Raw genomic sequence first — 18,506 nt, forward strand, 5'->3', positions numbered from 1 at the left:
TACACCTGGTTCCAAAAAAAAACTGATACGAGTCTTGACGCGTATTTTGTACAAAATTGAGCAGTGTATTTTGAAGGATAAATACTTAATATTTACATACTGTCAATGTCACTGCCAAATCTTAAAATTTGTCAGATAGCTTATTATGTTCCACGGTTATTAGACTTTATTATTAATCTTTATTATTAATATTTTCTCCGCAACTGAGGATATCTTATCAACTGTATTGTTTTTAAACAATAGATGATAAAATAAAAATATTGACAGTTCAAAAATGTGAACATTATTGCATTGTGTGTGGCCTAAGTTTGGGCTGAAAACTAAAATGTATTACATTTTTACAAAATTTTGGAATATGTTTAATTACGTAGACCAATTTTAACAGTTGTTTTCAATACAGATTTGAATCATCTATAAATAGTTTCTAATGTCTTTTGATGTCAAATAATTAGGGAAGCTGGAATTCAACAGTTTAGAATTTTACATTGAGTTAATGCAAAATTGTGACGCATGTCAAAATTCTCAATGTATTTTAATTGTATTCATTTTTTTTCGAATCCTGAGAAAGCTAATAAATATTTTTGAAAAATTTAAACTCAGAATGAAAGACTACATTATTACCGAGGGCTGAAAGTCCCTGAAAACTTCTATAATATTTATTTTAATAAGTTACAGGGCTGAAAATAAAAAAAAGTGTGATATTTAATTTCAAATATTTCATTCAATAGAAACTGCTTGTTTATTCTAAGGGGCTTTCCGCCCTCGGTAATAATGTAATCTTTCATCCTGCGTTTAAATTTTTCTAAAATACTTATTAGTTTTTTCATGAATCAGTTGTTTGTTGTTTGTTTATTTTATTATTTGTCTGTCATAATAAATATAATGTCAGATCAATCAAATACACTGCTCAACATCATGAAATCTTACTAAGAGTCGTATCAGTTTTTTTAGGAACCGGCTGTACATTTTAAATATTATGAATTACCATTATTTACATTCCAATCCATAAAAATATCTGTAAATAATTTAGGTGCTAATGATACTTTCATCAGTTTAACAATATTATACTGATAAATATACAACTACCTACAATATTTATTGATTTCTGCATTTAAGCAGTATTGCCAGTTCAACAAAAAATCATTTTATCGCCAACCGTCAAGGCATTCATTATTGTACTCATTTGCCGCTATTTGCGGCAGTAAAGTAACACTTTATTGTACTGAAAGAAGAATTTTACTGTACCTGCCGCGATTAATCAAATTAACTGAGATTGAATGTAAGTGGTCGATGGCAGTAACCGATTATTTATTTGAGTGACCTTAAAATTTATTTACTTTAAATATTAAAAGAAATACTGTACAAAATTTACGTTATTATTAATTAAATTTATGTCAGAAAATTAAATTCTGTAGTATTTTGCAGTTATATTTATAAAACATAAATCAAAACTTTACAGATTTAGTAATTAGGTATTCCATATTGATACCTAACAACTATCGATTAAACATCGAAATCGGCCGTCATGCAAGCAAGAGCCTTCTGTTATTACTGTCACACGAAATTTTTATTTTGTGTAAAAGTAAATAAAGAATTCTTAAATCTTTTAAGTTTCGTATTAATGCGAATATAGTATGAAATGGTGTTTTTGTTAATTCGATTATATATAGGACGGTCATAGATATGTAGGTACTGATAATTTGTTAGCAAATATATGTATTTATTTAGATTTTCTACTATTCATCACGGCAAATCAACTTCGCTGCGGCAGGCTACACGCTACATTTCATAAACAATGACGTAACTATTAACGGTATTTTTAATTTTTGGTGTTTTACTTTAAGTGTTAAAATTAGTATATTATTTAAATATAAATACGATAAAACTCTTTAAAATATATTTATTTCGTTGAAATCATGATAATAGAAGTATAACTTCTGTGCGTACAAAGTACACACACTCTTTTTCATTAGAAGGATGTAATTAAGTAAGTAAGTAAGTGTTAATGTTTTTTATGATTGGCGATAAAATTTTGTATGCACCACGTCAGTAAAGACTCTTGATCGAACTCGTCTGTTATTCGCCTTGCTCGCTACGCTCGCTCGGCTCATAATATCAGACTCGTTCGATAAAGAGTCACTTTACTGACTTGTACATAAATAACTATTGTCTGGAGTATTGACAAATAAACCTGTGCATAGTAGCAAAGAATACTCCAGCATCCAGATGGATGGAGTATTCTTTGATAGTAGGTACAAGTTACATTTGGTTACATATTTATTAATTTTCAGAGATACCTAACTTAAATATGGAAAAATATACATCAAATCAGCTTTTATTACAACTTAGGTGCTAATGAAAAGAGCATAAAAAAATAAAGGAAATGACAAATGCACAGAGAAAAAAGAAAGATGGCCTTCTTAAAGACATAAATGGAATAATTATTATAGAAGTCAAAGAGAAATTAAAAAAGTGGAACACATACATAACGGATCTGTTTGAGGATAATCGACAAAAACCGGAAGAAATCGACAGCTAAACGGGACCATAGATCATACTGGAGGAAATCGAACAAGCAATACGAAACGCAAAAAAAAAGGAAAATCTGCAGGTCCAGACGAAATACCTGCGGAATTAATGAAATGTCTAAACGATGAAACTCTACTACACTTCTGGATCTGTTTAATAAAGTATAATAATACCGGAAAAATCCCACAGGAATGGTGTCCACCTTTGTAGCAATACCAAAAACAATATATACCAAAAATTGTTCAGACTATAGGATAATATCACTAATAAGCCATACCTTCAAAATATTTCTAAGGGTAGTTCATGGAAGATTATACAGAAACCTAGAGAAGTATTGAAAAACAGAGATATAGACAGACGAGATTTACGAATTATCATCAATCTGTATTGGAATCAAAAGACCAATATAAAGATAAAAGAACAAGAGTCCGAGAATATTGATATAAAGGGAGGAGTAAGACAGGGTTATGTTCTGTCGCCAATACTGTTTAACGTGTACAGTGAAGGCATATAAGTGATGGAATCTCTATAAATGCAAGAATAATAGTAAATACCATAAGGTTCGCTGATGACACCGTTATAATGGCAGACCACCTGGAATCGCTACAAGAATTGGTAAATAGAATTAACAATTATTTCATTTGATATGGACTAAAAATAAACAAGAAAAAAAAATAAATTTATGATTGTCTCGAAAAAACAACACGGAAATGAAAGGTTAATGATAGAGCAAACCCAAATAGAAAAAATAAAGACATACAAATATCTGGGAACCTGGGTTGATGACAAAAATGACCATAGCACAGAAATTAAAGTTCGAATTGAAACTGCAAGGCAAGCATTTATAAAAATGAAGACAGTGCTTACAAACAAAGACCGTCAGTTGCCTTTCAGATTGAGTGCTTTAAGATGTTACATATTTTCTATATTACTATACGGAATGAAAGCTTGGATATTGAAGAGACAACACAAAAGAAAAATAGGGGCGTTCGAAATGTGGTGTTATAGAAGAATATTGAAAATTCAGTGGGTTCAAAGGATTACCAATGTTGAAGTGCTACGACGTTTAAATAAGGAGTTATAAATTATGAACAATATAAGAACAAGACAATTAGAATATTTGGGTCACATAACCAGAGGAAAAAAATATGAGTTGCTGAGAATTATTATGCAAGGAAGATCCAACGAAGAAGAAGCATAGGAAGAATACGCATCTCCTGGATGAGGAACCTTAGAGAATGGTTTAACTGTAGTTCATTACAACTATTCAGAGCAGCAGCAAACAAAGTGACCATAGTCATTATGATATCCAACCTCCGATAGGGTATGGAACTTTAAGAAGAAGACGGTACTAGTGACCCTCTGTGTTTAACAATTTCAGTACAAAATTACACATCATGTACCTACATAAACCAGCCTGAATATATTGGATTTATATAAAAATCATATTATTAGAACAATAGGTACAACAATACTTTAAACTAACATCAATATTTCTCAATATCTCAAATCTTAGATTTTTTATTGGATATTTACCTCCCAAGGTCTTTCCAATAACTGTCGCCCTAGCACTTAACGTACTCTTCATTCTATTATTACGTCAAATTTGGTTATTTCATCTCTTCATCTTGATCTTTCTCTTTTATTGTTTTGTTTGTTTGCTTAGTATTTCGATGGTCAAATCTTTGCTCTATGTTTGGCCCGCCCTGTTCTGATTTATTTTCCTTTTCTCCGTTTTAAATAGCAAAAGTGTATAGCCTCCTATGTACATATTCAACTCTTGTCTTATTGTCTTATTGAATCTTGTAAATTGGTTCTTATGAATCCACGTATTTATCTCCCTTACTCCAAGCATATAAGCCTCTCCATTTTTCTTTTGGTTATTTTCGTATATAGATACAGTATTCGAAAATATTACCAAATACGATATAAAAATAGTACTAGGTGATACTAATGCCAAAATAGGAAAAGAAGAAATATGAAACCCACCATAGGAAAATATAGCCTGCATGAAACAACGAATGAAAATGGTCACTTCCTAATAGATTTTGCAAAAGAAAGAAACATGATCGTTATGAGCACGTATTTTCAACACAAAAGAATATACCAAGGAACATGGAGATCACCAGATGACAAAAAGACATGGAAAATATATAAAGAACATAAAAATACCTATATAGAGGACTAGATGCAGACACAGATCACTTTATAGTCGGAATACAACTGAAACAGGTTATACCAGTTCTTAGAAACCAACAGAAAAAAAGGTACACAGTAATTAAATCTATTAGACTACTGTCAGAAGAAAAACAAAGTAAATATGAAAGACTAGTCACTAGAGAACTGGAAAATATTGCAGAAAATGGAAACATCGAACAAAAACATGTATGACCACAGCAGCTCAAGCCAGTAAGAGAAATATAAAAGATGGGTACAAAGAATGGTTTGATGAAGAAACTGGATGAAAGAAATAAGTTAAGACTCAAAATGATGCAAGTGACAACACCAGAGATGGAGATAAAATACAACGAACAAAGAAAACGAACTAAAAGAATCATAAAAGCAAAGAAAAAAGAAAGTACAACGAAGACAAATTGAAATGCATAGAAGAAAACTATAAAAATGGAGAAATCAGAAACTTATATCAAGGAGTAAAAAATGAGAAAAAGGGGTACCAAAGGAAACCTATACACTACAAAAGCAAAAATGGAAGGAATTTAGTAAGCGACGAAGAAATACTGAACGGAAGGAGGGAATACTTCGAAGAACTTCTAAATGAAATTCCCAAAACAGAATATGCAGAAGAAGAAGAAGAAGAAGAAGAAGAAGAAGAATAACCGAATGAAAATATTGATCAAGAAGAAATACAGGAAAGACCGCCTAATGAAAAAGAAATAATAGAGAAACTAAAGAAAAACAAGAGCCCAGGTAAGGATGAAGTAGCAGCTGAAATGATTAAATTTGGAGGACCAGTACTAATTAAGCATTTAGAAAAGCTGATAAAAGAAATTTGGGAACACATACCAAAAGAATGGACTGAAGCCACACTTTGTCCAATTCACAAAAAAGGCGACAAAAGTTTATGCCATAATTACAGGGGAATAGCACTACTAAACGTTGCATATAAAATACTTGCAGTACATAGGTATAAAAGACAAGATAACACAAAAGATAGATAATAACATAGGAGAATATCAATGTGGATTTAGAAGAGGACGCAGTAAGGTGGATCAAATTTTCCTGCTGCGTGAGATACAAGCGGAAAGCTAGGAATACGGGAAATCTACAATGGCCCTATTCATCGACTTTAAACAAACTTTTGACAGAGTTAAACGGAAAGAAATATACAAAGCACTATGTGAAATTGGAATTAGTGAAATATTAATAAAGATGGTAGAAGTTACACTCAGAGAAACAGAGAACGGGGTTAAAATAAATGGAAAGGAAACAGATAAGTTTAAGGTCGGTGAAGGGGTACGTCAAGGAGACCCACTGTCATCATTGTTGTTCAGTATCCTTCTTGAAATGGTCATCAGAGAAGCCGAAATTAACAGGACAGGACTTGTATACCAACGAAAACACCAATGCTTGGCATTGGTGATGACATAGTACTGATAGCCAGAAGTAAATAAGAATTAAAAGAAATACTAAAAATATTAGAGGCGATAGAAAGAAAGAAATGGATATACATAAACGAAGAAAAGACTAAATACTCGTATATGGAATGGACAGAACGAAAATACACACAAGGACAATATCTGAGAATAAACACAGAGACAAAAAGATATGAATTCGAAGAATTAGAGAGATTCCAATATCTAGGAGCGACATTCAGTAGGAGATCAAATATAAAAGAAGAAATCCAAGCGAGAATTATGGCTGGTAATCGCTGTATCTGTGCTCTAAATAACTTATTAAGAAATAAGAACATATCTAGAGGGGCTAAGATAAGAATATACAAGACAGTGATAAGACCTATAGTAAGTATTATATGCCAGTGAAACATGGACGATGAACAAATCCGAGCAAGTTATACTTAAAGTGTGGGAAAGAAAAGTCCTAAGAAAGATATTTGGCGGAAAGATATGAAATTGAATGTGGATAAAAAGACCAAATGTAGAACTGGAGAGGATGCATGGTGAACCAAACATAGTAGGGATCATAAAATCACAAAGACTGAGATGGTTCGGACATATCCAAAGGATGCCAAACACGAGACTTCCCAAAAGAATACTAACGGGAGGAATAGGAGGAAAGAAGAAGAAAGGTAGACCGAAAACCATATGGAAGAAAGATGTTGAAAAAGACATAAAAGAATTGAAAATCACAAATTGAAAAAATAAAGCAGCAAATAGGAGAGATTGGAAACGAATATTAAACCAAGCCATGGGCCTTCTAGGCAAAGATTATTATAAATATTCATACTTATATTCACTATATGACATTTCATGGTTAGCAGGTCATAGTAGAGAAAATTCATTGTATGAATTGTTTTCATTTTTCTCTTTTTATTCTCTTTATAGTGTGTTGGCTTTTCAGGTGAATTTTTAAGCTAAATAAATATAAATATTTTGTGATTATCTCGGTATGTTCTTGCCAAATTTACATATTGGTGATTTGCTAGTACTTATCTTATTGATATGATTTTTGAACCCTTTTTTGAGTTGCACTTTATAATGTATGAATAATTACCTTAATAATTTTATTACTGAGTTATTATTTATTGCTTTTACGCATTTGATACGCGTCTTCCAGTAGGATATTGAACAGCTTTGAATGGGTCTTCTAGTAGGTATAACACCCCTTTTTACTTCAAACGGTTGTGTCGAAGTTAGTTGTTTTGTTGTTTATTTGGGTTTATATGACTGCGGACACTCGAAGTTAGTTATCTATATAGGCAAATCAAAATAAGCGGTACGCCACCTGGTGAGCATAGGAGTAACTAAAGATATTGACATTGTTCTTCCATTTTGCTTTGAGTTTGTGTGTTTGTATAAAAATATTTACGTCTTAAAAGCAGAGCCCATTTTACTTCAAATCAGGCCCGAGGCACTACACAATTTTTGGTGCCCCTAAATAACTTAATATTAATAAGAACTTTTTTAAATGTATTAATTATGTAACAATAAATAACATGCATATTTAAACAATTAAACATTGTTTAATTATAACTCTTATTGTTGTCATTTATCATTTCCTGTTCATAAAATGAAAGAATTTTGAAAATTTATTTTGTTATTGTAATAATTTTTTTTTGTTGGTGATCTTTCCGGGCCCCAATAAAATACGGGCCCGAGGCAGGTGCCTCACGGGCCTAGTGGTAAAATGGGCCCTGCTTAAAAGTAATTTGATAAGTAGTCCATTCTTTCACGGTTTTTGCTCTAAATTTTAAAGAACTACTTGGATTGACATGAAATTTGGCATACGCATAGCTTACATGTCAAAGAAAAAAAGTGATATTGTGCCGATGTGTGCTTTTGCCCTTAAGGTGACTTTCACCCCCTCTTGGGGGTGAAAAAATATAAGTGTAAAATAAGTCCGGAAATGGATAAACTTACTAATTTTAAGTAACTTTTGTTCTATAGAGCTTTTTCGCCAAGTCAACACTTTTCGAGTTATTTGCGAGTGAATATGTTAATTTTTCAACAAAATAACTAACGGTTTTTCGCAAATAACTCAAAAAGTAAGTATTTTGTCGAAAAAAACGTTCTTAGCAAAAATATAGCCTGTAAAAAAGTAAAAACAGTGGTGTACACGTTAGGTCTCTGGACCTCGTAAAACCAGAGTTATAGCCAATGAAAAATAGATTCATATTCACCAAATTTCAAATAGAATACTTCGAAGTGATATATCCAAAAAATTAAGCACTTTTTGGGGAAAATCCATTACAACTTTTTTAAAGTGTTTTAAAAAAGCTTTATTTCTGTTTTTATAAAAAGTTCCTAGCATTAAATTTAAGCAATTTACGCTCAAAATAAAGTTGGTCGCTTTTGTTTTGGCAAAAAAAATCGGGAAGACCACCCCCTAATTAGCAACTTAAATGAAATTAATCGTTACCGCTCCACAAATTATTTTACTTATGTTGTGCTTATATGATCTGTAAGTTTCATCGATTCAAAGTGCTTATTTTGGAAAAAATTTGGTTTTAAAGTAAAATTTTTAAAAATTTTAATTTTTGAAAAATATGCTTTTTTTCAAAATAACTTAAAAATTGTTAGAGATACCAAAAATCTCGAAAAACAAAAAAAAGTCAGCATTGCTTTTCTGAATATCATGTATTTTTTTGTTTTTCTGTTAGACAAAAATTGATTGAGATTTGGTGTTTCTAAATTTGCATACATTCGTGATGAGTGACTCGTTCAACCCTTTTTAACTACAGCCCTTTCAAAAATAAGGACTTTAAACCGATGAAACTTACAGATCACATAAACAATACATACACGGGTCAAGAAACTTATGAAGTCGTAACGATTAAGTTCATTTGAGATACTAATTAGGGGGTGATTTTCCCTATTTTTTTTACAAAAAAAAGGAACTAACTTTATTTTGAGCGTAACTTGTTTACTTTTGATGCTAGAAATTTTTTTTATAAAACAAAAATTAAGCTTTTTTTAAACACTTTAAATAATTTGTAATGAGTTTTCCCCGAAATGTGCTTTATTTTTGGTTATTTCACGTTAAAGTATTCCATTTGAAATTTGACGAATATGAACCTATTTTTAATTAGCTATAACTCTGCTTCTACTAGGTATAGAAAAGTGATATATACACCATTTTTTTAAATTTTTTACAGGCTATATTTTTGCTACGAATGTTTTTTCGACAAAATACGTACTATTTGAGTTATTTGCAAAAAACCGTCTAAAAGTGTGGTTATTTTGTTGAAAAAATGAACATATTCACTGGCAAATAACTCGAAAAGTATTGACTTAGTGAAAAAACTCTATAGAACAAAACTTACTTAAAATTAGTCAGTTTATCAATTTCCGGACTTACTTTGGACGAATATTTTTCACCCCCAAGAGGGGGTGAAAAGCACCCCCGGGGCCAAAGCACATATCGGCACAATATCACTTTTTTTCTTTGACTTCTTAGCTATGTGTATGCCAAATTTCATGTCAATCCAAGCGGTTCATTAAAATTTAGAGGTTTTGCAATATTTTACCGTTAAAGAACGGACTAAAGAATGAGTTGTTCAAATCGGTATTGTTTTCAAATAGGCTTTTAGGTATTGCTTCAAATAGCGAATTGAATTTCACTTTTCATTACAAAATATTAAAACATAGCCTAAAAAGTTGTGGAAAAATTTTTGGGTTACATAGTGGAAATGTTCCATAAGTCTCGTATCATAATATGTATGACAACAAATATACTGAATGGTTATATCAATCATTGTTACAGCCAATGAAAGAAGAATCTTAATGGAACAATAAAGCACACAAAAGGGGCGAACATGTTACTTTAGAAAAAGCAGAAAAATGAGCGCAATTATATTGGACGTCGATCATGAATCCCTAATAATAAAGCCGGCCGACTCACGATACTGCGGTGCCGTTCGACAAAATCGTCGATGATATCAATAATTCTGCAGTACTGCAGTATCGAAACCAGTTTCTCTGTGGTAAAATTGTAACGATTTTGTTGAATGCACGGTCACACACGATCAAAATTTTTGCCAATTAGTCGAATTCGACAAAATTGAACCACGCCGCAATATCGTGAGTGGCCGGTTTAATATGAACACTATCGATTCCACTGCAGAAATCAAGGTTATGTTCAAGGTTGGCAGGCTTAAATCACATGCTTGAAACCTTGGTTTAAACCAACTGGTTTTAAAAAAAAACCTTTGAGCTAGTGCAGTTGAAACTTCGAATCGCAATTTAAATCGGCTTATTACTATTAAAAACTTATTACTATTAAACTTATCAACCTTTTAAATTTATAACAAACGAATTATTACTATTAAAAATTATTTCAACAAATACAAAACTCATTCAAAACCATTTAAAAACTCCAATGACCAATATTTATAGTTCTACAATTGCTCACTTTAGCGCTGCATTCTTATTTTCGGCTGCCTATGTCTCATTAGTTCATACCACTGAGTTATTCTCTTTTTCCCTCGGACTTTCCTTTCACTATTAGTTGAGCAGATTGGTACTTATTATTTCTCAGTATGTGGCTTATGTATAATGTATTTCTAACTTTCACTGTATTGAAATGTTTTCGTTCCTTGCCTATTCTATGCAGCACTTCTTCGTCGAAGAAATGCGATATCCATGAAGTATTGTTGGTCTTCCGGTAGATCAACATTTCCAAGGGCCTCTAATATATTTACAGCTGATGTTTTAATTGCCGAAGTTTTAATTGAATAGAGGAAAGTATACCAGATGTAGCATTTTGATAAACGTGGTCGAGTTTCGAGTGTTATTCGAGACTCACAGAAGTCTTGATTTTTTCGAAAGATTTTCTGGCCTGTTCTATACTTAATCTTATTTCTAGATCAGGATTTAGATTGCTATCGATCTAGCATCCCAGGTACTTAAACTTGTTGACCTGTTCTAAAATGTGTAAATCTATTGTGCAAGGTTGGGGTATATTTTGATTTTTTCGGATTGACATGACTTTGGTTTTGTTAAACTTTATTTGGGAATTGCTCAGCATCCTAAAGTCCTTTCTATCTAATTAAGTTCTTGCAGATGTTCTTACAGTAGGTCGTACAAAAATGTATATTTATACTGATCTTAGCATTTTTGGGACAGAACTGGTAAACTGAACAGTACTTCCCTCATTCCCATGAAGTATCTGAATCCAAATTGATCGTGATCGTCTACTATGACTTTTTCGCACTTTCTATATATATTATTGGGTTATTTTGGTTGTATCATAAATGTTATTAAATAAAATAAGAAATATTTCGATGTTTTCTTCATTGATTAATTTTAACGTTTCTGAGTTTCTATCTGGACCTGGGCTCTTATTTGTTTTGAGTTTATTTATGGTAATTTTGAATTTTGAGTTACTGCATACCAATGCACAACATTACCAGTACAGTTCTTTTTTGGTCTTCGAAAAAACCGAATAGAACAAATACGCTAGACATTTTAGACAAGAATTTACATATCCTTTAGACACTAACCTTTTCCTACAATAAATAACGTTTCCTTAACAGCCTGTGGTGGATTGTATTCCAAATAAATAATTCTTCCCCTATGCCTGGCATTAAGGCTAGCTGCTCTGTTAACAGCTGCAAACAATGGATATCCTTTATTGAATTCTTCTTCATCACTTACTACGCTTAATTTGATGCTGGTTCCCTAAAAATAGCGTAAATTCCGATAAGACAATAAATACATTAAAATTTTTAAATTAGCATCTTTTTCGTTCTTTCAAAGGAATATATTTTAGACTTCAAACACTCCGATGTGTTTCTTGTGAATGAAGACAGATTACAAGTACCCAAAACAATAAAAGGCAAGAGACAAAGTTTCACTTATAATAAGATTATATTAATATGCAAAAATCTGTGGCAAATGGACTAGTTTCCATGCCAAACATCACCATCATCATCATCACAAAGTTTCAAAATGGAGGCCATAAAAACATATGTAAGAAAAAAGTGACGTATGAGGCACAAAATCTGTGTCAAAACCATAGAGTTAAATATTAGCATAGAGAGAGTGTCATTCAGAGCGAAGTGACGACACCATCTTTTTTATTTGGATTAGTACTGTTTCACTCTTACGCATAGTAAAGCTGCTACAGTTGTCCTCCTCTTCCGTGCATATGTTCACACTGAATGTCATTATAGATTCTCGATACAATGTGTTAGAAGGAGATGCAGCAAACCAGTCCCCTGAGATCTTGTCGTCAGGAAGCGCGGAAGGTAGGCTTCCTCTATGTTAATATATACCTCTATGGTCAAAACTTAAAGACGAGAGGCGCCTAAATAGCATTATTCTTCTTCATGTGGCGTGCTTGATTATCGAGCGTTGCGTTGGCTATCAAATTGGCTGTAGTAATTTTGTTGACGGCAACTGTCAACATCTGTTAAACCATTCTCTCATGTTTCTAAGCCTTGACGTTCTCCTTCGACCTGGTCCTCTTCTTCCGTCTACCTTGTCTTGTATTATTAAATGGAGTATATTACATGTCTCTGGGTAGCGCATAACATGGTCAATATATTCAAGTTTGCGATTTTTAACTGTTCTGACGACTTCCGTAACTTTTCCCATCCGATACAAAACAACTTTATTACGAACGCTATCAAATCAACCCAACTTATTCGTCGGATTCTCCTACGACACCTAGATTTCAAAGGCTTCCAGTTTTTTGAGAAGTGTATCCGTTAAAGTACAACCTTCGACACCATACAAAATAGTAGAGAACACATAACATCTCACTTATCTTATTTTCAGACTTATAGTAATATTGTTTCCACATTTTTTTCATCTTATAGAATGCTGCTCTGGCCTCTATACATATTCTAGTTTCTTGGCTCATATTCCAGTACTCATTTAGATTACAACCAAGGTAGATCATACTGTTAGTTCTCTCCAATTTTTCACCATAAATTGTTACCACTTCCAGTTGTACATATTGGCGTTTTACTGACAACTATCACCTTTGTCTTTCCGGTGTTTAGCTTGAGTCCATATTCATCACCAAGTAACCTTATTAGGGACTGAAATTACAGAAGGCCAAAATCCAAAGAGGAGGTAGACAAGGTTTTAATCTCGCCATTATTATTCAACCTGTACTCAGAGGAGATATTTTCACGAGCTCTGAATGAGGCACAAGAAGGTTAGAAGTTAACGGAATAATTTTTGATGACATCCTATAGGTATGCCGACGACACGGCATTCATTTCCGAAAGCGAATAAGAACTACAACATCTGCTGAACAAGCTAGTGAGCGAGAGTGAAAAATATGGTCTTAAAATTAAGAGGAAACAGTAGCGATCAACAGGTAGCGAAAACGCGTTCCAAGATTGCGGCTGTAATTTTGAATATTTTTTCGAGATATTTGGCACACGTATTCGTAATATAATAAAGAATGGCGGTACAGAGCCCAATTTGCAAAATATATTAATATGTGGAAATCACCCTGTAATTAAATACAATATTAAAAAAACGAGCCTGTACCGCCATTAAGAAGAACAAAAAAATACACTTTCTTCAAATAAACTTTTTTATCCGATGCCTAGATTTTGTGTCATTCTGGAACTACTAAAATTTTTTATTTCATTAGTAGTTCCAAAATGACACAAAATCTAGGCATCGGATAAAAAAGTTTATTTGAAGAAAGTGTATTTTTTTGTTCTTCTTAATGGCGGTACATGCTCGTTAACAGATTGAAAAGTGGAAATATCTAGCATGCTGGATACATGAGACCTTCGATTAGAAATAAAATGTAGAATGTAACAGGCTAGAAACGCCTTTCTAAAAATAAAAAAAATTTCACAACGCAGATCATGATCTAACTCTACGATATCGCATGATAAAAAATGCTATTCGCCGTGTACAAGTACTTGGAGGGCATTCGAGAAACGATCGTCAATTGAAATTGTCAAATTGACTTATATTTCATATCTACTGTCAATGAAGAAGAAAAATTATATGTTGCTCCACAATATTGATATGATATGCAATTATTATATAAAAGTAAATTTAATTAATTGTATTTTGCTTGTAGTAGTGCATTTTAATAATTAATTTTATTTACTACACACAATTATTGTTTACCTTTTAATAACATAACCTTAATATTACTTTTTCTTCTTATAATTTTTTGGGCTATGGCCTTAACAATTGTCCAGTAACAAGGTTCAATATGATTGGCCAATATAATTAAAAGTGCGAAAAATGTTGCCGAGCTATGAAACCAGGTGTCCCTTTTTCGAACTTGCACGGTCCCAATATTTATACACAGTATCCTACTACATGGCATGGAAGCCTAGACGATGAACATTAGCTCGTTACGACGCTTGGAAAACTTTGAGATGTGGATATTCCGCCGCATTATAACAGTTCCATAGACTAACCATGTTAGAAATGAAGGAGTTTTAAGACGTATGGAATCGTGAACTTGTAGAAATTATTATTCTTCTAAAAGTGCCTATCTTCTAGAGATGTTGGCGACCACATTGACCCATCTTATTCTATTCACAGCAGTTTGAAATATATCAGTTGATGTTAGTCCAGTCCACTTCCTAAGATTGGTCAGCCAGGATATATGTCTACGCCCAGGGCCTCTCTTGCCTTGTAGAATCAATCAACTGTAGAAGTCGGTATTTATTATTACGCATAATGTGGCCGAAGTAAGCCAATTTTCTGTTCTTTACGGTGTTAATTATTTCTTTGTCTTTTCTTAGCCTCTGAAGAATAGTTATGTTAGTTGTGTGGTGTATATTGTATATATGAGACCCTCAACATACGTCGATTGCACCACATTTCAAACGCCTCTAATCGTTTTGTTTTATGGCATCTTCTGTAAGACTCCAGCTTTCTACTCCGCAGATGAGGACACTAAAGACGTAACATCTAAGAATTCTTATGCGTATATTGATACTTAAAGGTAAGTTGCAGAGAATCTTCCTAAGACAGTTAAAAGAGCTTCTGGCTTTTTCAATACGAGTTTTTATTTCGTAGCCATGGTCCCAACTATCCTTAATATTGCAGCCCAGTTTCTGTAGGTACTCTTTACTGTATTGGTGTCTTGTTTGCTGTAATTTGGGTGTTTATGTGGGTGTTCTTACTAACCATTATGATTTTTGTCTTCTTATAATTTAGTTTTAGGCCGTATTTGTTACATGCTTCTACAACAGTATCAATTATCCTTTGAAGCCCCTGCGCATTATCTGCCAGCAATACTGTATCGTCTGCATATCTAATATTGTTTATAAGTTGTCCATTTACTGTAATACCATCTTCTGATGTGTACAAGACCTCTCTAGATCTCCATCTTATCTTGAAAATATATTCAAACACTTCCTTCAACTATTTATGGAAGGAAAAAAAGAGAAGAAAGGGTGGTCCTGGCAGATGATCTGGTTGGGTAACATCAAAAATTGAATACTACTAGATCCAATCCCTAATAAGAAAAGCACAGGATAGAGATAAATTTGCAGAGATCATCGCCAACCTCCAATTAAGAACGTAAAAAGAAGAAAATCCAATTCGAGCTGTAGGGAACTTGGAGAAGAATATGATAAAAATACCGAAACAATACTAATTATACCTACTACACATTTTCTATGACTGGTATGTATCAGGCTAATTCCAGCAAGTCATGAATATTATGTACTAAACCATCTTTAATTTTTGCCCGCCTTCTTCTTCTTCAAATGCCTCATCCTTTAAGAATATGCGTCATCTCCTCGGTTCCCTTTTTCCTTCCACTTTCCCTTGTACAATCAATCGCATCAACCCATATTTTTCATTTCTGAGTATGTGACCAAATAGTTCATTTCATTTTCTTCATATGTTGATTATTTCTTTCTATATTTCATCTTTCTTAACTTTTGCGTGTTTGTTACGTGTTGTGTCCATGATATTTTCCACAGCCTTCGATAACACCATATCTCAAAGCTGACTAGTCTTTTTGCAGTTGCGTCCGTAATTATTTAGGCTTCAACTCCATATAAAAGGACAAGGAATACGTAACATCTTAATACTCTAGTTCTAATTTCTATTTCCTGTTTTCCATTACATAATACTGATTTTTGGTTTTATTGAAATCGCTTCTGGTCACCTCAATACGTCGTTTTATTTCAAGGCTGCCCTCTCATTGTTCATTTAGCCCACATCCCAAATAATTGTATCTGGGTACTTTCTCTAAAACTCTGCCTTTAACGCAGGATGTTTCGTCTATCCATAGCCAATCCATACCTCTCACAGTAATACGTAGTGCGATCAACCAAAATTTGCAGCCATAGGCGTCATTTCACGAATTTCATTGGGGTGGCAAAATCTACCGGGGGGTTAGCGAATACTCCCTAAGGGAAAGGGGGGTCCGGGGAAATTTTGTAAATTTTGATGCAAAATAGAAGGACTTAACACAATGTATACACAATTTTTTTATAACTATATACACTGGCTGTACACATACTGATTTTCGATTTTTTTGTAATATCTGCCCCAACCCTGTGTATCAACCTAGGATTCTACTGGATACAGGTCCAAATCTTATAAATTCAATACAATAATTCAAATCTTTCATAGGCTTTTATTTACAATAGTATATTAGTAAGATAAGAGAAACAATGTGTGTTTTAGAGGTGATGGATTCAAATCTAACTTAAATGAAGTCTCCTTTTCCGGATATTAAATACATCAATGACACTTTCAATATCGAATGTATCGAATGAGATTTTCCTTTGAATGGCTAAAAGCTCCAATGCAGACTTTCTTTCCTGGCTGCTAGCGTTTCTGGTGTAGGTTTTTAATCTTCCCAGGCATAAAAAGGTCCTTTCACACCCAGCTGAGTTTAGTGGTATCGTGAAAAATAACCTGAATATTTCAAACGTCATGGGCAAGACATTTTTTAGAGCCTTTTCCACAAAAACTGACGATTTTTCTTTAACTGTTGTGATTCTCATTTCTTTCATGTTATGAAAAATTTTCATTTCGCAGAAAAGTAACTCCTCATCCAAAAAGTAGTATTTTGAAACAAACTTGATGCTTTCCTCCACTACTTCATGTCTTCCCAACAATTAGCTCAGGTGGTTAAGTACATCCAATATTTGAGGCTCCATCGTAACATTGAGCATGTAAGTTCTTAATGTTCAAGTCAAGAGAGTTTCTCCGTCAGTCTTTTCAACTCGATAAAAACCTACAAAAGACTCTTCAACTTCTAACTTGTCATTGACATATCTTAGTATGTTTGCCACTTGTTCGTGTTTCCTTATATCTTGAGTTTCATCAGCTATGATCGCAAACATATATGTGCTTCTTTCACGTCTTTAGCAATGCGCAGCTTAATTTGTTCCCCAATAATAGAAAGAAGTTCATTTTGGCAAGCAGCTGTTACATAGCGAAAATTCTTCTTTCTGTCACTAAAGAACTTCTTGACTATAGGGCTATCTTTTGATCGAAGTTCCATTAACTCCAAAAAGTTTCCTTTATTCGTTGAGTCTTCGGACTCGTCGTGTCCTCGCAGTGAAACTGTTTGCCTACCACAAAAAATGAGTGATTCGCACAAAGCTTTCAGGTAAAGTCTGATTTCATGTACTTCTTCTGAATATTGTTCATTTACTTTTTCTACCACAGTACCAGTCTTGTCTGATTCTTTTAGAGAATTGAGCTTAGTAACATTACTTTTATGTGACACACTCGAGTCATGTTTTTCAAACACCTTTACTGCTTTTTTCAACTTTGAAAATCCATTGAGTGCAAAAGCGTCATCGGCTTTGTTTTTTTTCTTGCTTGTAAAATGCACGACAAGGAAAACAATATGTTTTGTTATTCAAAGGGCTGTATTCTAACCAAGAGACTGTTTATTCTTTTAAAAACACATTTTTTACGTTATATAATTTTTTAAATAAAAAATAACTCTACCACCACAGCAAAAAGCCTGAAACTTTGATTTTTATACATAATTTATTTATAAAATTTAGTTTTATGGGTCAATCTTTGGGGTGGCAAAATAGGAGGGTACAAAACTTTGGGGTGGCAGCTGCCACCCCTTGTCACCTCCGAATTACGCCGATGTTTGCAGCCCTTCACCGCTGCCCTAGAGGAGTATTGTATGGTCTACATATCTGAGATTATTCACTAGTACTCCGTTAATTGATATGCCTTCATTGAAGTCTTCTAGAGCCTCTTTAAACATCTCTTCTGAGAACATATTAAAAAGTAGAGGGGATACTTAGTACACATCCTTGTGGTACTCCTCGTCTTATTGGAATCTCTTTAGATTTTTGTTGGTCTACTCTACTCGAATTATGACATTCTGATATAGGTATTGTAATGATTTTC

At 33.1% G+C, this 18,506-nt stretch overlaps 1 protein-coding gene across 2 annotated transcripts in view; it reads right to left on the minus strand.

Moving 5' to 3' along the window:
- Positions 1–18,506, minus strand: part of LOC114324579 (putative aminopeptidase W07G4.4) — a 215,394-nt gene that overhangs the window by 131,940 nt on the left and 64,948 nt on the right. For both annotated transcript variants that reach the window (XM_050653540.1, XM_028272444.2), the window contains exon 4: positions 11,669–11,846. In XM_050653540.1, coding sequence (XP_050509497.1) covers positions 11,669–11,846 — 178 coding nt within the window. The remainder of the gene's footprint in view (positions 1–11,668; positions 11,847–18,506) is intronic.

The sequence above is a fragment of the Diabrotica virgifera genome, chromosome 6, assembly GCF_917563875.1.
Source record: "Diabrotica virgifera virgifera chromosome 6, PGI_DIABVI_V3a".
Classification (NCBI taxonomy): domain Eukaryota; kingdom Metazoa; phylum Arthropoda; class Insecta; order Coleoptera; family Chrysomelidae; genus Diabrotica; species Diabrotica virgifera.